At 46.7% G+C, this 26,525-nt stretch overlaps 2 protein-coding genes across 13 annotated transcripts in view; one reads left to right on the forward strand and one right to left on the reverse strand.

Moving 5' to 3' along the window:
- BCAS4 (breast carcinoma amplified sequence 4) overlaps positions 1–3,092 on the forward strand; it is a 55,807-nt gene extending 52,715 nt beyond the window's left edge. For 5 of the 7 annotated variants that reach the window (XM_027624118.1, XM_027624120.1, XM_027624119.1 and 2 more), the window contains one exon: positions 2,552–3,092. In XM_027624118.1, coding sequence (XP_027479919.1) covers positions 2,552–2,671 — 120 coding nt within the window. In that variant the 3' untranslated portion in view covers positions 2,672–3,092. Of the gene's footprint in view, positions 1–562; positions 632–2,551 lie in introns of all 7 variants that reach the window. The other 2 variants (XM_027624116.1, XM_027624115.1) reach the window with 2 other exon arrangements.
- Positions 3,093–14,457: 11,365 nt separating this feature from the next.
- LOC113937620 (activity dependent neuroprotector homeobox) overlaps positions 14,458–26,525 on the reverse strand; it is a 33,981-nt gene continuing 21,913 nt past the window's right edge. For 4 of the 6 annotated variants that reach the window (XM_027622179.1, XM_027622180.1, XM_027622178.1 and 1 more), the window contains 3 exons: positions 22,382–22,494; positions 20,514–20,606; positions 15,529–18,639 (listed from right to left, as the gene is read on the reverse strand). In XM_027622179.1, coding sequence (XP_027477980.1) covers positions 15,529–18,639; positions 20,514–20,606; positions 22,382–22,489 — 3,312 coding nt within the window. In that variant the 5' untranslated portion in view covers positions 22,490–22,494. Of the gene's footprint in view, positions 18,640–20,513; positions 20,607–22,381; positions 22,495–22,809; positions 26,430–26,525 lie in introns of those variants that run through there. The other 2 variants (XM_027622181.2, XM_027622175.1) reach the window with 2 other exon arrangements.

Below are 26,525 nucleotides of genomic sequence, written 5' to 3' on the forward strand. Positions count from 1 at the left end.
GAGGAACCAGAAGCCCCGTCCCTGGGAGGGGTGTCTTACCCATTCAGAGGCACCGCCTTTTGAATGGTGGAACTATTTCAAAAAGAAAAGGGGGTCCGGATGACACCACTCTGGCCCTTCATGGGCCCTTCCCTTGTCTGGGACCTGAGGGTCAGAAGGGACCTGTCATTTCAGAATCACAAAATGTTCTTTGACCCCCATGTGTCAGGACCAGGGAACTGGTCTTCAGGCTGTCGTTATTTGCTTGAAAGTTACATTTTCTAGATTACTACAATGACCAAGTTTCAGGAGAAATGGGGTGAAGAGATCCTAAGCCTACGGGCTACCCACAGATTGCATCCCTTAGGCTATGGGATGTGTCTTGTGGCTCATTTTTCAGTTGTGCTCTGGTCATGGAGCTACTGGAGGCCTTGCATCCCATCCATGGTGGCAGAGAGCAGCCCAGGAAGGTGCTAGAAGAAGGGGGCAGGTGGTAGGCCTGGGCCCCAAGTACCCCCAGGTAGGCTGAGCCAAGAATGGCTGACCCAGGGTTGACAGATGGAATGTTCTGTCGCCCTTTCAGGAGGCTGGCCCTTCTCCAGGATGAATGGCTCATCCTGGTTTTCCAGCTGTGGGATGGTGACACAGGGAGGTACGTAGTCCTCAGACACCTGAGCACATTCTGTCTTACTTGAAATACTTTGATGGTTTCCTTCTGTGGGGCAAAGTTCAGGGCTTTGGGGCTCAGACATGAGAATCTGTGCACTCCCACCCTAAACCTGGCTGCTTCCCTTTAGGGGATCCTGGCCACAGCCTCCTCCCTGCTCCCCTCTTTCCCCTCAATTCTGCTCTTTCTAAAACACCTAATGCCACACACACACCCCCGATTAGTGACTTCAGTGGCTCTCTGGTCCGTTGGGATGAAGCTCTTAAGCATGGCCTCTGAGAGCCCATGTGATCTGGCCCTGGTTTACAGCCTCATCTCTGTCCACACAGTGACCTGGCCCCAGTCCAGACTGAGCCGCTGGAGTCCCCAGGTGCCCCTCCCTCCCCCGCCACAGCACTGTGACATGCCATTCCCTCAGTCTGGAAGCCCGCCCTGCCTGCTCTAGCCCTGGGAAACCTCCCCCTGACCCGCCCCCCCGGGGGAGTTGGGCCTCCTCCAGTTTCCACAGGTCCTTGCACCTCCCCACCATTGGCCCTCACATAGCAGTTCTGTTGGTTCCTTTGTCTCTCCCGCCAGCGAGCCCGGGTTGTCTGGGGCTGCCGTCCTGTGCGCAGACGGGCCCTGGCTGGCGCTGGCTCTCAGGGCCTGGTGGTGGAGTGGGCGGAGGCTTGGAGGACGTGGGGCGTGGGTCAGGCACCCCCGCTGAGCCTTGGTTTCTCCACCTCCACCATGGGGATGGTGGTCAGGGCGTCGCTGGGGGAAACAAGTATTTGGGGAGGCCAAGTATGCACGCAGCGTGGTGCGGGGCACACAGAGGTGCTGGGCTTTGGGGGAGCCGTTGCTGGCCACGGGCCAGAGCCCCCACCCCACCCCTGCCCTGGCATCTGCACCTGCACCTGCAGGCCCCTCAGAGTGGGTCTCAGCCGGAGGGGGCCAGGAGGTGGGACAGTCAAGGGAGAGGAGTCAAAGGAGTGGGGGGGGAAGAGAAGGGTGGCGAGAGGGACGCCGAGTGGAGACCTGCCGAAGGACCTCGTCCCTCTGCACCCCTGAGCCCCACATACCTGCCCATCTCCCGGCAGGGCCTAGTCCTTCCTCCCAGAGGGCCATAGTCATTGGGGTCAGCCGTGGCTCTGCAGGAGAACCATGTGAGGATTTCGAAATACCCCGGTGCCGGGCCACACCCCTGATCAGTGTCCTCAGACGCACGGTGGGGCTCCGAGGCGTTTCCTAGCTCTCCCGGGGCGGGGGAGGACGGGCACCGTGCAGCCACGTTTGAGAAGCCCTGCTTGCCATGGTCCTCTGTGAAACTGGTTTCTTCCCCAGAAGGGGTCTCAGCAACCGGAGCTTGGGGAGGGATGCTTGATGGCAAATCTCTTCTTCCCAGCCTTCTCAACAAAGATCCGCACCAGGTAGAAGCGAGCACTTCTTAAAAATGGTTTTTGATTTTTTTGGAAAAAGTAACACATTCAGATGGCACCGACTCGATGCGGCACCGATGGGGACCCGGTGAAAGAGCGCTCAGCCGGCCCCCCAGTTGCCCGGCAGCAGGCCCTGTGCCCCGGCTCCGGGGCGCCCCGCGGAGCTCACGCGCACGCACGCACGCACGCACACGCGGGCGTGAGGGACACCCTGCCTTCTCGGTCCCTCTCTATTAGACCTGTGCGTCCCCACGCCGACAGCGCTCCGCCCTGGACGGGGACCGGCGCTGGTGGCCCGACGCCCTCGCGTGGGGGGGGAGGGGGTGGCCTTGGCCCTGCCGGGCAGTGCCACCAGAGGACCGTGGCCTCGTTGTCACAGGGGCACCACTCCCCGCGGGCTGAAGTCATTCCTACGACTGGAAATCCTGGGTCACAGAGCGAGGGAATTCCAGAGGCTCACGGGGCACCTCGCTTTCTGTCGTTGCAGAACCCGCCGGCGCCCCTGCCCTTCGAGCTGCCCGCGCTGTACCGGACGGAGGACTACTTCCCCGCGGCCGCCGGCCAGGCCGCTCTGCGCACCCCCGGCCCCCGGCGCCGGCGCGTGTGAGCCTCCGCAGCCGCGGGGTCGGCCTGTCCTGCTGCTGTCCCTTTCCGCTTTGAATCCCCTCCCTCGCTGCACGGGAAGCCACGCGGTTCGGAGACGCGTGTGGGGCCCACGCCGGGCGGGGCCCGAGCGCCCACCTGGACCAGGAGCTTCCCGCCGGGGCTGGGCCTGCCCGGGGTTCTGGGCCGCGGGCGGGCGGGTCCGAGCAGCCTCCGTGGTTCCAGGCCCCGGGACTCGGAGCCCCCCCACCCTCAGCCCACCCCGCCCTCCCGGTCTCTCTGTGAAGGGCTCTGCGTGGGAATCATGCGGGGCCCGCTCGGTGCCTCCAGGCGCACGGCTCCCGGTTCACCTGCGGTGGTTGACTTGTCTGCGAACCCCAGTGCCCGCCCGCCTGTGAATCATCTCAATAAAGGTGTCAAGAGGTCACGTGTGGTCTGGGTGCAAATGCGTTCTCGGAGGGAGCTCCTGCCACCGAGGCAAGCCTGACCCTCCGAATCTGCTCATCGGGAAGCCCCTCACCGGGACTTTAGATTCCCAGCAAGAATGGAGAGATCATTAGGATTTCCAGGGTCCTTCAAAGGTGGGTTGGCCTTCATTTCATTCCATGCCAATGAGTTTCCTGCTCTTGTCCTGGAATTCCAGATTTCTCAACTTGGTGATGAATAATTCTGGGTTTTGTGAGTTTTTTTTGTGTTTTTTTTTTTTTTTTTGGAGTTCCTCACAGAGCCAAGAAAACACACACACACGCACACGCACAACTGAACTGCAGACCTGCGCTGGAATTCCAAGGAAATCTAACATAATGAATCGAGAGAGAGCAGTAGAAAAACAAGGAATAAAGCTGGATCTTGACAACTTTAGGACACACTTTTAGAATTAAAGATACAGGCCAGAGGCTCCTGGGTCGCTCACTTGGTTGAGCATCCAACTCTCGGTTTCCGTTCAGGTCGTGATCTCATAGGTCATGGGATTGAGCCTGCTTGGAATTCTCTCTCTCCCTCCGCCCCTCCCTCTGCTCTCACATTCTCTCTCTTTCTCTAAAATCAATAAGTAAATCTTAAAAAAAAAGATATAGGTGGACGCCTTGTTTCAAGAGAAGCCAGCATTTTCCTGTGGAGATTATTTTTTTTAGTAAAAAACTTGTACTAGACTTGTATTTTATTTTTTTGATCTTTTTAAAAAGATTACTTATTTTTTTTAAGAGTTTATTTATTTGAGAGAGAGAGAATGAGAGATAGCACGAGAGGGAAGAGGGTCAGAGGGAGAAGCAGACTCCCCGCTGAGCAGGGAGCCCGAGGCGGGACTCGATCCCGGGACTCCAGGATCATGACCTGAGCCGAAGGCAGTCGCTTAACCAACTGAGCCACCCAGGCGCCCAAAAAGATTACTTATTTATCTGAGAGAGAGAAAGAGAGAGAGAGAAAGCATGAGCAGGGGGAGCGGGAGAGGGAGAAGCAGGCTTCCCGTGGAGCAGGGAGCCCGATGTGGGGCTCGATCCCAGGACCGTGGGATCACGACCTGAGCGAAGGCAGACGCTTAACGACTGAGCCACCCAGGCGCCCCTTGTATACATTATTTTAAATGATCGAGGTATAATTTACATACAGAAAGGTCCACCTAGGTGGAAGGTCCAGTGACTTCTCACAAACCCCGGCCCGGGCTCCCAGCACGCTGACATCTGTCCGCGCAGATGCCGTCGTGGGCGTCTGTACTTCATGTAGCGCGGGGCCCACGTGGTGCCGTCTGTGTGTCGGCTTCCCTGGCTGACACGGCGCCTGTCGCTACATGTAAGCGGCAGATTGTTCATCCTCGTGGTCGTGCCGTATTGATTGAAGGAAGCTCAGATACTCCCTGGGCCCCATTGTGTCCGCTCAGGGAGAGGGAAAGTTCATTTTTCAGACAAGCGGTGAGGAGACCAGTTTCCCAAAGGCCGAGTACATGTGGCTCGCTGGCGACGCCCAGGCCTCTTTCCCTTTCGGGGCCCGAAGCAGGGGCCAGGGGGAGGTGAAAGGGAACGTCATGTGATCAAGCCACAGCATCATGACTGTCCTAAAATAGAGACCCACAGGACTGTGGCTAAGAGCTCCTAGGCTCTGAGGTCAGCCTGCCTGGGTGGTGCCAACATCTCCGGCCCACCTCAGCCCTGTGGCCCTGGGCTAGTTGCTTACCCTCTCTGAGGCCAGCTTCCTTCTCAGTGAGAATGCAGTGAACGAGGGCACCTGCCCACTGGGGGGCTGTTTGTGTGGATGATAGGAGGGGACCCGTGTGAACGCTGACCTCAGGGCCGGCAACGGGCACTGCAGTGGGTGGCGTTACTATGGTGATTGGCCTGGCCGGAAACGGGCCAACTTTTGTGCTGTTTCTCAGTTGATGGGTGGCATCCAGGAGCGTCAACAGCGAGTGACTTAGGGACTGCCCTTAAATTTCGGAGTAAGAACAGATGGAAGCATGCACTGGCCCTCGCTGTGTTTCTCTGTCCTTGGATCCTTTCAGGGACACCTGCTTTCCCCCAGGTCAGCGAGGAGGGAAGAGATTGCATGAGAATATCCGTGGGAAAGCTGACTCGTGGCCATTCCAAGTTTGCTGGGAGTCCTGAGGCCAAACAGTGAACTTTGAGGGACATTTGGGGACACCTGGGGGGGAGGGAAAGCCAGGACACAGACCCTGCCAGCGATTCTGACCTCGGTCCTTTGCTGGTGTTCTGGAGGCACTGCCCTTGTGCTAGGTGAGCTGACGGCCTGTCGGGTAAAGGAGAGCCTTGACTGCTGACTCGAGCAGGCCCCATAGCCCTGGCCAGGGTCACTTTGCTGCCCAGGAAAAGGTTCTTTTGTGGGACGCCGGTACAAAGGGCATTGCAGATTTTCAGGAGAGCTAGGCTCTTCTTCAGGCAACCACCTCCCTGCTTTCCCAGTGGATGTGAACTTCATGTCTGTCAAAGCAAGAGGTTTCAAGAAGGTGGCCCACGCGTTGGCAGAAATGTGTGGTTTACCCTGAACTGTTTAAAAATGTTTTCATGTTGAGACAACTGGGTAACCATCTGGAAAAAATAAAGCGAGTTCCATACCTCACTCTGTACACCAGGAACATTTCCAAAATTCCAAATGGATTAAGGACGAGTTAGATGTATAAAATGAATTCATATAAGAAGGCAGAAACATTGGAGAATCATTCAACATCCAGAAGCCTTAAAGATACATTTGATTATATATAAAAAAGTTAAATCCTCCGAATGGCAAAAACAAACCGAAAACTCAACCAAAAAAAAAAAAAAAAATCCAAACAAAACAAGAAATCCTAGGCAAATTCGAAAGACAAATGACCAAAAAGACAAGTGATAAACTGGGGAAGATCTATGTGCAGCCCATTTTACAAAGGGATAATCTCCCTAATATATAAACAGCTCCTACAATAAATAAGAGACAAAGTAGAAAAATGGGCAAAGGATATGAACAGGCATCTCACAGAAAAGAAAATGTAAAAGGCATTTTAAACACATGAAAAGATAATCTCTACCAGTAAGTATGAAAGAATCTCGAAATTCCTCTCTTTTCACTATGTGAGGCTGACAAACATGAAATGTTTTTGATGACACTGTCAGTGAAGTTCTGAAACAAATGTTCTCATGCATTGCTAGTGGGGTACCATGCTTGTGGAGGCCCGTGGGCAGTACCTATCCGAATTAGAAATGTTTATGCCTTTGGACCTAGTAATTCTACCTCTAGGGATCTCGCCTCCCAATAGACACAGGAGGGAAATGATAAATGCAAACGGTGATTCTCCACATGTTGAAATAACCCAAGACTGGAAGGCACCTAAATGTCCATCAGTGATGGGATTGGTTCAGTTCTAGTATGTCCACACACACACACACAAAGGTGGATGGAATCCTATGAAGTTGTAAAAATGGATTAGGAGTTCCTTATGAGCTGGTATGGAAATGTCACTAGCATATGAAAAAGCCAAGGTGCGAAGAAATGCACACAATATCCTACCATCTGTGTGAGAAAGGAATTAACACTCCATGGAAGGATACACAAAAATTCGAGCACGGTGAATCCCTGTCTTGGGTGAGAAGTCGACTGTTCATGTTTCAGGTTTTTTTTTTTTATACTTTTTGGTATTTTGGTGTTTACCTCTTCAAAAAAAGTAACCAAAACCAGTTGCCAGCCATTAAAAATGAGGGCAGTCCACAGAAAGAACTGGATTTCCAGCTTCTCTTCAAAAACTGGAACATCAGGTACTACTACTGGGCTCACATTGTGGCCGGGAACGATGAGCTAAAGCCGAGTTGCTTTAGAGGGCCGTGCTCTTCCAGGTTTCTCTTGTACCCCAGCTGTTTTGCTAATTTATTTATCTGCCTGGCCCCTGTGGGCATTTGGCATTTGAGAGCCTTAGAACCAGAGGCCCTTAGACCATGGAGAATTTATTCCAAGGATATGGGGTATGTGAAGAAATGCAGCTGGGGGTAAGCGACGGCTGCCTGGCCATTATGTGTAGTTAGCAACTGGCCTGCCCGCAAGCATCTCTGTGCCCCGATTCCAAATTCCCTGGGGACAAGGGGGTTCGGTCTTACTACAGAAGTGTGTGCTTCCCATGGCCCTCCTTTTGGAAGTGACTGATTCCAAGTCAGATGAAGACCTAAGAAAACTAGCGACCAGTATCCCTCGCGAATACAGATGCGAAAGTTCTCAGCAAAATACTAGCAGACTGAATCCAGCAACGTAGAAAATGGATTATACTCCATGACCAAGTGGGATCTCTCCTAGGAATGCAAGGTCGGTTTAACATCTGAAAATCAATCAGTGTAACACACTGTATTAATAAAGGTCAAAAACCACACAATCATTTCCACAGATGCAAAGCATCTGCCAAAATCAAACATCTATTTGTGATAAAAGCTCTCCTTCTTGGGGCATAAAGGGGAGTTCTCAAAGAGCAGGGTTAGAGGCTGAGTAGATACCCCCAAAGGTGTTTACTGATAGGATTACCAACTCTCTGGAGATGATTTGTTGACCCAGGAAGCTGGAGGCAGCAGGGCATTTTCCTCCCCATCTTAAAGCAAAATCCCACTTAATTTTTTTTTTTTCTCCTTCTGCAGAGAGCTTTATTGTTTCCAATTGGTTCACAGCTTGAATGAGGGCTGAAAAAATTGCTTAAAGAGCTGCCTGGTGGGGGCACCTGGCTGACTCATTTGGTAAAGCATGCCACTCTTGATCTTGGGGTCGTGAGTTCAAGCCCCATGTTGGGTGTAGAAGTTACTTAGAAAGCTGCCTAGTGGAGGTAGAGAGAGGCTCAGGCAGAAGCTCTGATACCAGGGGGTGGCAGAGGGGCGCTCAAAGGCGGCTGGGCTCTGGGAGGCTCCTAGATGTGCTTGGCCCGCTTCGTCTTTTGCTCAAGAGCACAGCCGTCTTTGGCTTTGGAAGAACTCAAAGCAATTCTGACTCGGGGCGCTTTTACAGAATTTCCTCTGTGAGGCCTGTGGGCCTGCTGTGGCCTCAAAAGCATCCAAGTTCTTCTCAGGGATGGTCAGCTGGGCGCGGTGGAGGCTGCGTCTGCCTCCTGACTGGGCCTGGGGCCAGGGCGCTTGCAGGCTGCACGTGGGGCCGGTGTGGTGGCGGCCCCAGGGCGCCCCCGGGGAGCCACGCCTGAGCGCGGCAGGTGGGCCCCCCCCACCGGAAGGACTTGCTCCTGGGGTTCCCGGGGGCTGCTCCCCGCTCAGTGGAGCGCGGCCTTCAGTCCCCACCACTGTTCTGGAGAGCCAGGCCCCAGGCAGGGGAGAGGGAACAGACCCGGACGCGCGCTGGAGGACAAGGTTTGTGTGTTTCTTCCTTGGGGTGGGGCGCAGACAGAGCGCCACCCGGGGGGCCCATGGTCTCCTCATTGTCCCCACCATGAACCCAGGGGATGCTTGGGTATTCGCTTGCTCGTGTGAAATCGGTTTCTAAGGGGCACCGGCTGGCTCAGTCAGTGGAGTGTCTGGCTGTTGATCTCAGGGTCATGAGTTCGAGCCCCACGTTGGGTGTGGCCATTACTTAAAAAAGGGGGGGGCACCTGGGTGGCTCAGTCGTTAAGCGTCTGCCTTGGGCTCGGGTCATGATCCCAGGGTCCTGGGATCGAGCCCCGCATCGGGCTCCCTGCTCGGCGGGAAGCCTGCTTCTCCCTCTCCCACCCCCCCTGCTTGTGTTCCCTCTCTCGCTGTCTCTCTCTCTGTCAAATAAATAAATAAAATCTTAAAAAAAAGGGGGGGGGGCGTCTGGTTGGCTGAATCTGTGGAGCATGTGATTCTTGATCTCAGGGTTGTGAGTTTGAGCCCCACACTGGCTGTAGAGATAAAGAAAAAAAATTGGTTTCTACACACAGGCCGCCTCTCTGAGTGTGGGGTGGGGCTTCTTAGGCTGTCCAACCAGTGTTTGTTGAATGGGGAGAACAGATGGTCTTACATAGGAAGCCCCAGGCAGCAAGGGTGTTACTCAGGGGAGGGCTCGGGTTGAAGGCCACGCTCTCATGTGTGTCTTTAAAACAGGGCTTCTGGGTCTTGGAGGCACAGAGGAATCAGCCGGGCGGCCGATCAACTGCATCAGAAGCCCTGGGGGTGGGGGAGGGGCCTCGGTAGAACTCCCCAGGGCATTTCAGTCTGCAGGCGCCCAGCCTTGGAGCTTTGGGAGACTGGCAGTCAGGAGATTTTCAGCGATTGGCTACCTGCCTTGCAGCAACCACACCTTCTTCTGTTTTACATTCTGCACGAGCTTGCTTTCCTTTGAAGGGTGCAGGGACCTCAACGTCCACCTCCCACCTTCCTGAGTGTGGTGTGGGATTGGGTTTGAGTTGGTTTCTGGTTTGTGTTGAACTGATTTCACCCCAGCTCCAGAGATGGGTGCGGACTGATCTAAGCCGATCAGGGTCATCCGAGCTCCCAGGGATTCACTGAGATAGCTCTGACCTAAGCCCTCCAGCCACAGAGACTAGCTCTGGAATGATCCAGTCGGCTCCAAGGTCAGGACTCTTGCTCACTAGAGCGGGAAGGTGAATGCGAAGCACCCTGTGGACACCAGGGTGCCGGCCTAGGATGAGGGTGGGCAGGTGGACAGAGGACCTGAGTCCTTGCCTACACCACTGAGCATAGTTGTTACCTGTGTGTCCCCTTTATCCAGCACAGTCTGACTTGGAGTTCCTGTTCCCTGCCAGTGACAGTCCCATTCGTAAAAAAAGGTGTCTGAAGCTGGGTAAGGAGAGTTAGGTCATCGCTGATGGGGAAGACTTCCCTGGGAGGCCCTCTGAGCCAGAGCTGCTTCTGGGCTCTTTGGTGCCACTAGGCATGCTTTAGGAAACATAAGTCACACCAAGACTTGAGGCTCCCCCGATTCTTTCAGTCTTGCCTGGGCCAAGGAAGAAGTCTCATTTTGGTGTTGGTGTGCCCTGAATCCCTCCGATTTTCCTTTTTTTTTTTTTAAAGAGTTATTTATTTATTTGAAAGAGAGAGAGAATGAGAGAGAGAGAGCACATGAGAGGGGGGAGGGTCAGAGGGAGAAGCCGACTCCCCGCTGAGCAGGGAGCCTGATGCGGGACTCGATCCCGGGACTCCAGGATCATGACCTGAGCTGAAGGCAGTCGCTTAACCAACTGAGCCACCCAGGCGCCCCCGATTTTCCTTTTTAACAAGCAGAGCCAGACTCAGGCTCACAGCCCTCAGCAAGCAGTAGCAGGTGGCAAAGTTTTAGTCTAATGTTTGGTCTTGAATTTATTTTTAAGGACCTCTTCGTTAATGGCAAATTCTGCTGCCTGTCCTTTCTTGTAGAGACAAAGTTTTCCTTTTTCAAAAGGGCAGTTGAGACCTACTAAGTACATGAAGCAGTTGTTAGGCAGATGACCAAGACGGCAGTGTGAGTGAGGAGTGTGGGAGACGCTGTGCCAGGGAAACATGACATGTTGGTTTAGAGACCAGGCTCGTGTGTCTGCGTTCACAGCAGGGAAAACCTTTCTTACAGGGCTCGTCTTTAGCCAGGATCAAGGCTGCATGATGCAGTTGGAATGCCAGTGGCTGGGGACTCATATGTCCTGGGTCCGAGTCAGCCTCTCTCTCCTCTGCCAGCTGGGATCTTGGGACAAATTAGCTTCTCAAACCTGGAGCTGATATTCCCTTCACAGGATTTTTTTTTTTTTTGGTTGGGGTGGGTGGGTATTTGGGCACTAGGGCAGGGCTTTTTTTTTTTTTTTAAAGATTTTATTTATTTATTCATGAGAGACAGAGACAGAGAGAGACAGAGAGAGACAGAGAGACAGAGAGGCAGAGGGAGAGGCAGAGGGAGAGGCAGAGGGAGAAGCAGGCTCCCAAGGAGCAGAGAGCCCGATGCGGGACCCGATCCCAGGACTCTGGGATCATGACCTGAGCTGAAGGCAGACGCTTAACCATCTGAGCCACCCAGGCGCCCTAAGGGCAGGGCTGTTTTGAGGACTCAAATTATCTTTGAATTGAGTACCCTACTAGTCCCAGGAACACTTCAGGGATGTCTGGAAAGTACCTGAGTACTTGCAGTGTGTGCCAAGCTCCTAGGAAAGGTGTAGTCATGCCCCTAGCCTGAAGGAGGAGGGGGTCCTTGGAGGACAGGGCTGTTTGAGACTCACTTGGTTCCCTCTTCCCGGGGAACCCCGTTTAGCTAGCCTTGGCGGCAGAGGCAGCCACCAGAAGTCGTGCAGGGCCTTGACCATTAATCTCTAGGCTCTCAGTCTGGCGACTTCACGTAGTCCGTACAATGTAGTGTCATGTTCTGTTCTAGTCCAAGTCACAGCCAGCACAGTGCCTGCAACTACACTGGGAAAGCCCTTTTATTTCTAGCCTCTTATCAGTTTCCAAAAGGTGAACAATTGGCTTATTAGGAGATCCATTTTGCCTCAGTAATAAAACCTTAACAGAGGTCCAGCAAGATTCATGCAAAAGCCAGCTGAGGTTTAAATGGCCTTGATGGTGTGCTGGGCAGGTGGTGGCACTTGGCCTCCATCACAGGTACAAGGACATCGTATTCTGAAAAACACACAGCTGCAACAACTCGTTTAGATAGTGAAGATTCTGAGGGCACCTGAGTGGCTCAGTTGTTAAGCGTCTGCCTTCGGCTCTGGTCATGATCCTTGGGTCCTGGGATCGAGCCCTGCATCGGGCTCCCTGCTCTGTGGAAAGTCTGCTTCTCCCTCTCCCGCTCCCTTTGCTTTCGTTCCCTCTCTGGCTGTCTCTCTGTCAAATACGACTATGGACCTTCCAGACCTTCCTTTCTCTGTCCTTCTCTTGCACTTTGAAGTCACGATTGTGGAGGATTTCCAGGATATGCAACTTTCACCTTATATGCTTTTTTTTTGAACACAACTCCCACCTAATTCGCAATTCCACTTAGATTTAAGTTCTAGTGAACGTTAAAGTTGTTTTTAAGTGGAGTACGTTGATGGGAAGTAGCAGGATGCAAAGAATTCCAGAACGGTGACCCTCCTTTGGTGCACGTTTGGAGATCAGTTTTCAAGCTGACCTTCTAATAGTAGTCGATAGAAAATGCCGTATTTCCTAACTGGATGTACCATCAAGAAATTTATCTGTCTTTCTAGACCACCTCGTGGTGGCCAACTGATAACTGGTTATGTTGCAATGCCATTTCAGAATGGCACAACCAACCTCTTCTATTTCCAGTTTTCTGGGGGTTCAACACTTCGGTGAGACATGCTTGCGGTTGCTGCTGATCCAGTGAGCCACAGGGTAGGTTAGAAGTAAGGGTCACAACGGGTAGAAAAGACCATTGCATAAGGAAGGGGCAGAAGGCTGACCTGATGCTCTGTGAAATCCATGTATTTAATATATTCTAATTTCATTAGGAAAGACTGTATTTTCCATTTTGCAAACAAAGTGATTCTCAAGCTTTAGTAGCACAGAATCCCTGAGAGAGGATTTTGAGGCTGGCAGTCTGGGGTCGAGGTAGGGAAACCACCCCCGTATATAGCAGTACTCACTTGACAAAAGCAAGTTTAATGGCTTCCAGTGGTGGTGTTTCAGTTGGGGCGCCCCCCCAATCACTGATAGCTTGTTTTTACATCTGGCACTTACTTTGTTCTCTTCTGAAAAGTATCTTTACAAATGGGCAGGCATTTGGATTGGATACACAACCACAGGGCCATCAAAGGGGTAAATCCTTTTCTGCTTAGATCTTGAGAGGGACAAAGAGCTGTTTGATGGAGACCAACGATGGGAGAAGAAAGTGCCTCGATGTGCTGAAAAGGGAGAGAAATCATGCTGCTCATCAGTCTGACTCTGGAAGTCAGGGCCACAAGAAAATCGGAAGGACATAAAAGTCTGGGAAGAAAATTTACAGAATTGTTCGGTCTACAGTTATAGACGTTATCTAATAAGAGGGTGGCACGTTGCCACAGCTTTTATTTCCAGATTATTCCAAAAGCAAACAGTAGCAACGACATTCTTTTAAAATGGCTTTTATTGAGACACTTATAGGGCTTCTGCAACATCGCTAGTTGGGATCTTCTTTATTTCCAATTCTTAGGTGGCTAAATTCTTCTCCGAATGCCTACAATGCCCATTCCCACCACCTTGCCGAGGAAGCACACAGTCTCTGCTCAAATGTTCAATCCGGAATGTATGTCCCCCTCCGCTATTCTATACAAGTCTCCTCAGGCCTCCCAAGCCCAGACTCCGCCCTTTCCCACCTAACCTAGTGATTGATTAGGCAGACTAATTTCAAACCAAGGGTGAGAGGGCATCAGTTCAGCTATTACTATCCTTAAGTAAGAGAAAGCTTTCTCAATGCCAGTTCTCCTGATTTGATAATCCATGGCATCTTAATTTGGGGACATCCTGTCCTAAATATTATTAGCTGGTGTCTGTAGAATTTATAATCTCCTTGTAGAATAGACTTAAAATATAACTCCATGCCAGCCCCGAATGTCCTAAAGGTCCTGCCTGGTCTATTCTTGCACTTTCTCCTGTAGTTTCTGAGAAGGATGTTAACATTTTAGGAGATTGGTCAACCTTCTTTGGTCTTGTTAATGCTTTTGTCATGGCTATCTTTGGGAAGGAGTCTTAGAAATTACGGATGCCAGCCACTGGAAGACCTCTTTAGACCAACGTCCCCGAGAGGTGCTTGCTGGGCTTCTGCCCTCTGCACGGATTGGAGCTTTCCATCATTGTAGTAATTACTGAAACGGTGGCCTAATACTGCCTCCTCATGCTCTTGCATTTAGTCCAAGCTGCTCTTGGGAATCTATGAAGTAAATATACTAGCTCCTTCCATCTTAACAGCCCTTCAAGTGTGTGATCTCCAAAGCCTTTTTAATAGCAGGATGGTCAAGAGAATTACAACAAAAGCAGATAGTTGCCTGTTTAGTACAATTGTTCCCATTATAAGGTGAAAACTAACATTTACTTCCTTTTAGAAGAAAGGCGGCCAGGGTATTAATATTCTGCTTGCAAATTAATGCCAATTTGTTTACATCCTTTTATCATTGAGACATTTACATATATAAGCAGGCTCTGCTCCTTAACAAAAGGGGAACTGAAAAACTCATGAATGTTTATTTTTGCAGTTAAAAAGGAAAAAGACAAAACCAAACCAAAAGAATTTGTTAACAGGTGCCTTGAGAGAAAGCATTCTTAATGCCAATGGCACATCTTGGTCTTCCGTAAGTTTCCTCAGTGGCTGTGGCTTCCGCCTCTGATGAAAGTGAAGCCATGGCATCAGCTGGTACAAGACATAATGGACACATAGGACTGTAATGTGTAATAAAGCAAATATTTACATTAAGCACAATACAGCAATTTATTTAGATGCTTAAAATGAATACAAAGGGAAATAAAGATCACAAAATTATACATACTACAACAGTGTGTCATATATTAGATGGTATAAATGAATACACCAGGGTGGTGTTTAACTAAAGATAAAACTAAATATCCAAAATGCAGCACTCATTGGTTTGCTGCTTCAACACAACACACTTTCATACAGATCTAAAAGGTGTCAAAATTAGTAGCTGCAAAGTCAATTCTTGCATGTGATTTTTTAGCTTAAAAGATTTCAGAAAACAGATCTGAAATACCAGTTTTTGTTTCTGTCAGCTGTAATGTCAAGGATATTCAGAACAAGAAAAATTCTATAATACAAGAGAGTCCAGATATATATCTTATGTGGCTGGCCTCTGTTGCAAGATTGTACAAGGTTATGTGCAAAAACTAAGTCTGTCCAAAAGTCCATACTAGCGCAGTTTCAAGCTTTTGCTAGGTAAACTAGATAGAGCGTTTATTACACAGCAAGGGCAACACTAAAAAAAAAGAAACAAATCTAGGATGGGTACACAATAACAATATCATAGGCATCACTTGAATAGGTCTAAAAGACTGTACAAATATACATTTCAACTATTCAGAATGAATACATGAAAAAAAATTGATTTTCCCCAAAGTCTACTATACACATTGGACTGGTAGCTTGAATGTTGGCCCTACACTACCGTGTGAATCAGGGTAACGCTTCCCAAGAACATCCAACCAAACATTTTACAGAGGGAAAGAAATGCTGAGAAGGCAGATAAAATAAACCTCTGCTTTTCCTCATGTGCATTCGTGAGCCACCAGCTTATTGGTTTTTCACATTTATTTACTGTGTCTGTCACAGCAAGTTCTGAAGCAAGATCAGCCAATCGTGTGTCATAGACTTAGAAATAACCACCAGGATTAGCAGTGGCCACGTATCCCTACAGCCCGACGGCCCAGCACTCCAAAGGCAGTACCAGTTAGAATACAGCTTTGCAGTCCTGCCGAAAGGAGAGCACAGCTCCAGGCTGCAGCGTGTCCCCGATGCCTGAGAACCTGGTACTTAGGCCTGCTGGCTGCTCAGTTTCACTCCAGTCAGGCTGCCGTGCATCGGCTCAGCAACCCCATCAGTCATGTTGTCAAATTGCTCCCCATCCTCACTGTCAATTGTGCTATTCTGCCACTCAATCTGTGGGTTAGATAAGCGCTCATCATTTTCAGATGCGTTCTTCCACTGTGACTGGTCCTTGGACCAAAATCCTTCAACTTTTCCATAGGAACTATTCTTCCATTTCAACTGCTCTCTGTCACCTTGCATGGTAGCCTTTTTTTTGGCAGCTGGCTTACTGCTTCTTGCGTCTTCACTCTGGGAAGACTCATCAGACCAGGTTCCTGCTTTCATTTCACATGTGTTGTCCTCAAAGTCTGACACTTGTTGGGAACCAGGGCCACTCTCAGATGGAGAAGCACCATCTTTCCACTCAACAACGTCATCCTGGTCAACCTCACTGTCAGAAGCATCATGCATCAGTTTGGTTGGTTCCCCAGTCAAATGAATAGTTTCATATTTTGAACCAGCCTCCTCTTTTTGGTCTAGCTTCTCCTCAGATTCTAAAGCATCCTCAGAAATGACCTTCGGTATGTGTTCCTCGGGGTTATCGTTGGAGATTTTAGGCTCAACTTCAAACACAGGGTCAAAAGGGCTACCACTTCCATTGGATTCTTCCTCCAAATTTTCAAAACTGTCTGAGGAGCTGTCTTCTTCCTTCCCAAGGCTGAGCTTTTTGTCAGCAGTTTTACTAGCATTGACTCTGGAATCCTTCTCGTCATGATTCTCAAACAGCCACTCAGCATCAAAATCCATCTCGTGCTTCACTTTGTTCAGTTCTTTCATGTTGAAGCCCAGTAACACACCGGGCTTGTACTTTTCACAGTCTCGGACACACTTCTTCCTCTTGTTACTAAAATGGGAAGCAATGTCACTCTTCCACAACCACAAACTGGCGGCCAGCTTCTCAATTTCTCTCCTGGTGGGATAGGGCTGTTTGTTAAAATACTTCGTTAGGAAGCTTTTCCTGGCTTCATAGGAATCATCTTCATGACCCTTGGGGTCTAAAGCTAAAACAACAGGCTCCTCGGGCTTCTCTTCAAAGAAGCTGGGCGAATCGCTATCATCGTCTAACTTTCGCTTTTTCAGCAAGGGAAATTCCACTTGCTCGTAAGTGCGCTTGACAGGTGCCAGGCCCGGTGACTGATTAAGCCGAGAGGGTGCATTTGTCTTATCCTGGCCATTCTGGGTCTTTCCAACACCCCTGCAGTGAACGAGATGCAGAGTGATAGTCGAGGCGGTCATGTTGCTGGTGTACACACCAAGGCAATGGATGCATTTGTAGGTGAGCTTTTTTTCCACGGGATGAACCGTCTGAATAACTTGGTGCCTCTCTCGTAGGTGATGTGCAAGTGCATCAGATATGGGTCCTTTTAGGATTGAAAAGCAAAGAGGGCAAAGGGTTTTCCCAACATCTTTTTTATAGGGCACTGCAGCTTGAGGTGAACTTTTAACAGGGATATCTGCCTTTTCCTGAACTTTTGGCTGTGGCTTTGGAGGGACTGGAGGGTTATTTTGGGCATGGTAAGCAACAGATTCAGCTGGGGCATCCCTCAGGTTGTATGTGGTTACCAGGAGATGGATATTAGTGTGACTACCCTGCTGCAATGTCAAATCAAAACTCAAAGTGGAATCTGTTTTAGGTCCCATCTCTTCATCAATGTGAACCATCCGCATGTGTGCCGCCATCTTTTCCACATCATTGAAAGTTGAACGGCAATATGGACAAGACAGACCATGAATTAACATATGGTTGAGCAGGGTATCTGTGGGCAAATAGCGATTACAGTAGAGGCATTTGCTAGTAAAATTGTGTATTTTCATAATGTAGTTGGCTACTGCTGGGACTTTCTCAGCTTTATGTTCTTTTTCGAAGTGCACACTATACACATTTTCAGGAAAAAGCTCATTACAGATTGTACATATTTTCCACTTTTGAGTTGAGGAAGTATTGGCTGGGGGAGGGCCCGTGGCAGCTGCAGTAGGTTTGGAACTGGACTGACCTAATACTCTGGATGCCTGTGACTGGGAGAGGGAGGGAGACTTTAACTGGCCTGATGAGAGAGAAGAGGCATTAGCAGACTGCAGGGAGTATCTTGCTGGTGCCTGGGACCTCTGCTCTGACCCCAGCCCGTAAGATCTTCCATTTCCACTTGGAAGTAACTGCTTCACAGACTGAGACTGTTGAGGGATGGAAACTGGTGCGTTGCCACCTAGACCCAGTCTCATTGACTGACCAACGCCATAGCCCTGGCCTACAGATTTGACTCCATAGTTATTTTGCTGTAGGTGAACATTGGACATCATGTTGACTCCTGTAGAATTTAAGTTAGGCTTTGGTATTGAGAGTCGATTTACCATCTGCTGTGATGGCAAAGACCGGACATTTCCAGAAGCAAGGGAACCAATTCTTGACTGGAGTCCCATGCCCTTCTTCTCTTGAGGTTTGGGAGCAATTAGCATCAAGGGTTTGGATCGGGGAACCACCACATTTGTGTGCCCAATCATGGCAGTGACCTGATAGCCTATGCGTTCATGGTCTTCGATGACGTGTTGTACCAAAGCTTCGTAGGACTTTGGCATGAAAAGGCATCTCTTGCAGTGAATACTACTCTCTTCCCGGGCATTTGAACCTAAAGGGACTGCACCGTTGAGTGACTTCTCACCTGCCTTTGCTATGTAAGGCGCTGCCACGTGCTGAAAATGTTCCCTGTAAATGTGCTTCCTAACGATTTCATAAAGAGGATCTCGGTAAGTGCACTTCTTACAGTAATAAACAGCTTGTTCTACACTGTCAGCCTGCTTAGGTTTAAGGCCATCATTTTTGCTTTTATCTTTGAAAGTGCTGAGGCTGCTACTTGGTGCGCTGGCGTTTGGAGCATGAAATATTTTAATGTGTGTTTCCAAAGTCTTTTTGTCTGCATTGAAGGTACAGTAGGGGCAATTAAGGAGAATCCTATTTTCAAAGTCTTCACTATGGACATTCCGGAAATGACTTTTGTAGGCAGAGAAGAATTTTGAAGAAAATGGACAAGCACTGCAGCAAAAAGGTTTCGTCCGGTAGTCCTAAATAAAAGACAAAAACTGGAATTAGAATGCCACTTCAGAAAGGTAGTAACAGGTTCTAGATTTTCTCCTCCAGATGTTCTCTATTTTTAATAGAGATATAATGCTATTTTTAGAACTGAAACTCTGTAATGCACTGATATAATTTTCTTCCTTTTGCTAAACTAATTTGTAAAATATAAACCCAAATGAGAAAGCTGTTCTAAACCAAATTTTTATTTGGGTCCCAGAGTATTAAAAAAAACCCCTCAATTCTAAGTTTCCCCTCAATACTTAAAAAAGATCAGTCACATTTGCTGACTGGTTTTAGAGAAGACAAAGACAAATGGCTTCAAAGATAAATATTTTACAGTTGGAAACGACAAGAATAAACACTGTGAAACCACTCGCTCCATGAGAATCAGTAAAGTTGCGAAAGGTTGTTCAGATTTACTGTTCAGAAAACTCAGGAGCCAGAGTGCTGTAGTGCAATTAGGCAGTAAGATATAAAGATACACCTTCTGTTCCTCCCATCATGGAAAATCTTCAAAAATCTCAACACTGTTTCCCTCTGATCGAAGTATACAGTGTAGTATTTTGATTTCATTACTAATCAAAAAGCTACTGATTTGAAGAGTTGGCTTTCTTCTATAAGCCATGGTCTCGTTTCTCAAGCAAGAGCAGCTTCAAAAGAAAGTGATAGCTGCTTTGATTCAAATTAAGAAGTTAAATAAAAATTTCTTTCCTATAGACTATGAGGAATGCATGATGTTAAAAATCCAGTAAAGTATTGCAGGATATACTGGTATCAAAGAGCAACTTCCAGAATTATGCTCATTAGCACTTGCGCAGTTAGTTTGTCCTTTGAAGACCGGTGAAACCACAAGCTGGGCAAGAGATTATCTTTCCTCCCTAGAAACCTACTTTGTTTCATATACTGGTTTGACACAAAATAAAATACTCTGCTTCTCCTTAAAGCTCAACCCCCTATTTAAATGTGTTAGAATGTGAAGCTTTGGGATTCGTAAAAACAAATTAAGTGATATGTCCCACTGGAAAGCTTTTACATTCAAAGGCTTCTGGTGCATACCTTTTTTCCCTGGGGTATGGATAAGAAAAAACGAGGTAACTATACTCTCAAATTTCTGAGGCAGAGTTTAAAAGTACTGCCAACGTTTAAAATCCCTGCCCAAATATATTCCGATAAACAGATCAATAATTACAGAACTACAATCACTACTGAAATAGGTAATAGTAAAGTCTGCAGTGACAATCACTTCTCCCTGTGAGACAGGAACCACCACCTACCTATACCATCTTCTTGGTCACATTTTTTCACCTGCTGACACTTGCTGGCATCACTGGTACCTTGGACTAACCTAATAGTGTTTTTAATACCACTTTGTAAAAATTTAAGTTATACCTTTCTGTCACTACCGTCCTACAAAGCCACCCATCCCCTTCCCCATGTGCTCGCTTAGCAACCCCAGAGGTTGGATGATACCAACACAGAAAAAAACACCCTCTCCAGAAATAACAGGAATTGTGACAGACACAAAAAAATGATGGATGGCCTAGATGAACAGAATGCTGGAGGTTACATTTCAGAAACAGAAGAGCCAAAGTACTGCTGATACACTGTTGCTATAACAGCAGACCTTAGAACATTTAAGTAACAAAATTTCCTATTCTTACACTTGAAGTTTCAGTCCAACAACAAAAAAGACAAATTCTTCCTAGTTTTCCCTGCCACTTAGGAAAACAAATAATCAATTTTGACATTTTCCATACAAGGTTGCTGCCCACAAAACAATGCTTCACTATGGAAGGCCTAGAGCTGAATGGGGAGTATACCAAGGATGTTGCCATTTGGGGAAGTCCCCTGTGCTACTTACCTGATTTTTTGTAAGTGAAGGGTCCCATAGTCCTACATCCTCCCATGTAGTGTTTTTCAAATAAAAGTCATTAGGTTCAAACTGTTTAAAATCCTAGAAAACAGTGAAAGAAGTTTACAAAAACACAGTGATACCAACTCTAGCCCAACCTTACTTAGAAATCCCATCTCTTAGCTAGAGCTAAGACACACAGAAAAACCAACCCCACCAAGAACTAAACTAGGAATGATAAGGCTCTTAGGAAATACAAAAAGGCATATGGAAGTTACATTCAACATTTTCTAACAACCCCTCATGGTCAGCAAGGTTTCCAAGGAAACTACTGGAAATTCTAATTAAGTAAAAAATTCAGCCACATATTAATACCAAAGCTCCCTTCATTAGAGTATTGTAACTCATCAGTTGTAGTATTAGAATGCAGTAAAAGCTAGCAATGTTTGCTTACAGCACCATGGATGTGATATTCTGTTTCTGAGGGAAAAAAGGGGTGGAAATGGACTGGGAAGAAAACTCAGGATTTCTCAATCCACGAAAGGAAGAAAGAAAGCTATTTGAAGAAAAGCAAGCAGTATTACGTTAAATTTATACTCTTATGTAAAAATTTAATGGCCCATTTTCCCCCCAGGCCAGGAAGATAAAAAGTCTTAGGAGAAAATTCCCCTTGGCTGCTAAAGATTCACAGTTCAGTGTGGCAAAATCAAATACATATAAATTCCAGAGTATGTAATGGGTATAATAATGGGAGGAACACATCAAATGCAGGATAGAAAAGGTACCTTAACATTTGCATTATTTATCCTTGTGCAGATTACTCCACTGAGTGCAAAGTGGAAGTAGATGGACTGTTTCATCGGGCAGATCTACCTGAATCTGAGGGGCTGGAGAGGCAGTGAACTTCCACTACTGGGGATAACATAACTAGAGAAGCCCACTTTTGAGAAGCTTCAGTCTTCATGATATACCCCTCAAGTTATTCATGGGAATCAGGAAAAGAAAACCTGTTGCATGAAGGAAACTGTTTTTTAACCTTCAATTCCATCCAAACATTTACCGAATTCCTATTACGTACCCAGCACTGTGCTAGGTGCTGGTTATACATGGATGGACAAGGTGGTTATGGTCCCTTGCCAGCTGGAACTTAAAGGCTAGTGGGGAAAACAGCTTTAAATATTTCAATCAGAGGCTTTGACCAACTAAACCGCAAGACCTGGAGCAATGAGATCTGGAAAAGGAGGAGACCAGTACACTGGCTATCCCACAGGGCTGTTATAAAGCTCACAGACACAAGGTTAGAAAAACAGTTTTCAAAAGTCCAAACTGTTATACAAGGGGAAGATAATAGTGTATGATGGGTCAGAAGGGCCAACAAATGCTCAAATCCTAAGGAAAGAGACAACAAGCACCCAAACCATCATGCCTCAACAATCAGAAGGTCAACCAGAACACTCAGGCATATCAGAATGAGAACAGGCTCTGGAGTCCCGCAGACAGACCCTGCCATATGCTTAGCTGTGAGGTGGCCCTAGATCTTTACTGGTTCTTCACTGTAAACTGGAGATAAGAATTCCTACATCTCCCCCAGGGGTTGTTCTAAGAATCTGAATTTAGAGACAATTTTAAAGCACCTGAAGTGTCTGACATGATACATCCTCACCAGTAGAACTGCTTTTGCTTCATGATGCAAAGATGAAAAAGCCCATTTTAGGGAGAAGGGAACAAGTTAAGTCAACTGAGAAAGCTCTGGTGAAGCTAATGCTGCAGTTACAATTCAGAATCACAACTAAGAATTAACCAATCCCGGCTGCTGACACAAAGTAATGGATCAGAAGCTGAGTCATGTTAAAATTAAAAAATGGCATGCTACTTACTTCTATGTGTTCTTTACAGTATTCCAACCCAATGTCACTAAGTATTTTTTTCACAGTTTTCCGGGCTTTTCTTAAACTGCCAAGATTGTTGACAGGAAGTTGGAACATAGTTTCTATTGGAAAAAAAAATTTAAGTCAAGTCAAAACACGTACAACTTGTAATATTTCCTAGTTCCACTGATGGTAGGACCACAAACCCTGGCCCGCTGACCAAGAAGGTGAGTGGATACCCTTATCTAGTATGTTCCGATTACTTAAAGCAGGCAGGCAAAGTAAGTGCTCTCTGATCTTTTCTATTTTTAACAGGACATTTTATGTTATAGATCAACTATGAGTTTAATCTGGCACAATTCTAATTAGAGTTTTAAGTTCATCACCAAACTGGTTTTTTTAAAGTTGAGAATTAGAATTAGGTTAATAATACCAACCGATTATCTTAAAATCGAGTGTGAGTGCTTTTCTCCTTGTGTTGTTGAACCTCTGAAAACAGAAAAATGTTCACCATTTCAGCATCATTATCACAAAATTTTGAGTGCCAGGGAAAAGTTTTTGTTTTCTGGGAACTGTCCTGCACATTGCTGTGATGATCTTAAAGAAATATCCTTCAGTGTTTCCAAATACTATCCAAACTAAAGACACTACTGATTGTGTACCTCGTCCCCCCAAGCCAGCACCACACCTGGACAAAGGCACTCAGCATCAGGGCAGATGATAACTGTGTTACAGACTTTAGGGGCTCCTCTTGAAAAATGAAAAGCTTATATGTATGTGTGAAGGAACTGAAAAATTATTTAAATGACCTAATACATTAAAGCACAAATTTAGATCCACTTCCCCAAGTTCCTTAAAAAACAAAAGTTAAAATAAAATTAGTATTTGTATGGCTTCCACGTGACCATAAATGTATCCTATAAAATACGGTAAGAATTTATCAATGTAATAATCCAAATAAATTTTGTAGAATATAAAATAGTTCCAAAAACCAAAACCAGAGGCAAAAACCCAAAAGCCAAAGCAATAGGAATTAAAGTTTAATACACGCAAATCTGGTGTTCTAATAAAGGCTGTTACTCTATAATACCACTACCATTTGTAGGTACAACCATAATCAACTAATCTAAACGTAATATAGCATCATGTTACCTCCTTTATTATTCTAATCCAAAAATCAATATTTACTATGAAAAACGGAAAAGTGAAGCCTACCAAAACAAACAACTCCTACAAATCCTGAATTTGGATATGTCATCAGAACTTAGAAGTTTCAAAATATTCTACAAGAAGTACGAAGTATAACTGAGGCCAAAAAAGGAATGCATTTCACTAAAAAAAAACGGATCAGCCTTCCCATCCTCAGCAGCTAAGAAGCACGACTATGTGTCCTCTACACACTCTGCCATCCAACAATCTGCATATTACTTAACAGCGGACTCAGAAGTCACTCTGGTTACTAATTAATGTGCATTCAAAGCCAAATCCATTATTCCTTGTGGAAATTATATTGCTAAACTGTTTAAACCATCTTCCTGAAAGTTTTAAATCAGTTGCTTAATAAACCTGTTCCCCCAACCAGGTCAGTGAGAGAACTACCTGACAGCAATGTTTCAGAAATACTGAAAATGTTACAGGCTAATTGTTAAAAGAGACCAGGCATCAAAACAGATGCCCACAAATGCCCCAGCCTGAGAAGAGACAGCTTGTTTCTCTATTCATTTCATAAACTCTCTGTGGGCCCAAATTCAACAGTTCTTTTGGAACTTCCCACGTCAGTCCTGCTTCACTTCAGAGGAGAGATGAGCCCAGAAGACAGCCGTTACTGCTTTTCCCTGCCTCCTGCTTATACGCAGCTCAACATCTCAGCAAAAACAAATACACAATGATTTGGAAATGTTGCCACCACCGACGTCACCAGTCTATACAGAAAACACCCAGGGAGTTAAACTGCAGCTGAGGATAAAGGAAAACTCATTCTCCTATGGACGATACATCGGGCATTCCAAGTGCTCACTACCCAGAGCTAACCAAGTTGTTTTAAGACCTCCAACTGAAGCACCTCACTGCATGGTAGGTACCCAATTTATACATCTATAGTTCTGAAAATGTGAGTATGCTCATAAAGGAGCTTAGTTACAAGAAACTTGTAATTTATAAAATGTGGGTATTTCAGCCATGGAGTAAATCTCAAGTTTACTTAGGCTGAATTAAATAGGCATATAAATAGTGAACACTGCTTACCAGAACATGTTGTACAAAAATGTGTGTGTGGTTTTTTTTTTTATGATTAGCAACTAGGAGGAACCTAAATTAAAGTTTACACTGAAAGATGTAGAATACTGAGTTAAGATTAGTGGCACTGTTAATGGATCTGGGGGAATTCTATCTGCCCTCTTCCCCAGATGGAGGTACCCTCTATGTATTTGCTTAGGGAGGTCACTTAAGATTTCGTCCATCTGGAGCTAGAATAACACATTCATTCATATGTGTTAGCATCATCAAAAGCATTTACAAAGACCCTTGTTTAAGTTAAACATTCTTTATAAACAGGCATACAATGTAAAAACATAAGCAAAGAAGGATCCCTCCTCCTTCTCCTATCCTCCAGCCATGGAGCTCCCCTTCTGGAAGGGGCCACTGTTATGTCAAGCTTTTCTGCAACAAACCAAAGATTCCTTCAAAGAACATTAACAAACTCTGTGAATGTTAGGATTATTATGGGTGACAAGATAAAGAACTCAAGGACTCTACGTTGTTCTCCCCAGCCTCTTGCTTGCTGTTAAGAAAGAACTTCAAGGGGTAGCTGGGTGGCTCAGTCAGTTAAGCATCTGCCTTCTGCTCAGTATCCCAGGGTCCTAGGATCAAGGCCCACATCGGGCTCCCTCAGGGAGCCTGCTTCTTTCTCCCTCTCCTGTTCCCCTCCGCCTCCTTGTGTTCTCTCTCTGTCAAATAAAAGCTTTTCTTTCTTTTTTAAAGGAAACAACTTCAAATAAACAGCTGGCTTCAGGGTTCATCAATGTTATCTCTTTGACTCATACTTAAAAACTTTTACAAGATTTACTCCTAGCCTCCTCTGCACCACTCAAAAGTCCTGTTTAGAAACCTGGACAAGGGGTCCATACCATAAAAGTGACTGAGGGGCATGAATAGAGTAAACAGGAAATCAACTGTCTGAGATTAAGGGCTGATTCCTCACTTTTGAATAGAAAGAGAGCTAAAAACAAAATATTAACAATAATCACTTTTTTCTTTTAACAATAATCACTCTTAGGAAGCAAGATGCCTTACAATAATGTCAAAAACTGTCTATAGAGATGGGCTTTCTCTCCAGATTTGTCCCCAGGTAGCTAGTCCTTTCTCTTGAGCCTCCTTGCCTGTCAGAATGGCCATTTTCACCAGGTCAGCACCATTATCCCAACACCAGGGAGAGCTCCTTCAGTCAAACCATAAACCTTTCAGCTCTTAACAAAAAAGGGGAAAATATCCAATTTAATAGAATGGAACCACTGTTCACCTGTTTATCAGTCATTTTTGAAGTACCTACACTTTGTCAATGTGCTCGGAAAAGAGAGATGAACAGGACACAGTTCTTCCCTTCAACAGTCCATCATGTCTAAGGGACAGGACCTAGAGCACGTAGCAGGCACCTGCGCACTGGAGTAAAGACGACGGCTGTTTTTGCCTGCCACACTGCTTCTTGGAGCCACCCCTGGTGTAAATGATGTGCTGATAGTTGGCCCTACCTCCATTAGAGCAGAGTGTATATGACTCAGGTCCATCCATCAGAGTATTCTACCTCTACAGACAGTGACTGGAAGAACTAGGTGTGTGCCCCAAACAAGGCTGATAGTGATGCTGAAAAGGACTCAGGACCTGCTGCTACATGGAGAAAGCAGAGGGAGGGGAAAGACTCCTATTCAATAACACTTAAAGTCCTCAATCCAGCTGTGCCTGACAGCCCCTTCCAAAGACTTTCCTAAACAAGAGCCAAGTACATGACCACTTTTGCTTAAACTTTGGTTCATGTTCCTTGCTACCAAAAGTCTTAGTAGACCCACTGGGCAGTGGGACACAGAAGAGGAAGCAAACATGAGAAAAGATGCAGAACTTTAAGCTAAGTAATTACACTTGTGAATCAGGTCTTGTAAGA

Source organism: Zalophus californianus, chromosome 8 (genome assembly GCF_009762305.2).
Source record: "Zalophus californianus isolate mZalCal1 chromosome 8, mZalCal1.pri.v2, whole genome shotgun sequence".
Lineage (NCBI taxonomy): Eukaryota > Metazoa > Chordata > Mammalia > Carnivora > Otariidae > Zalophus > Zalophus californianus.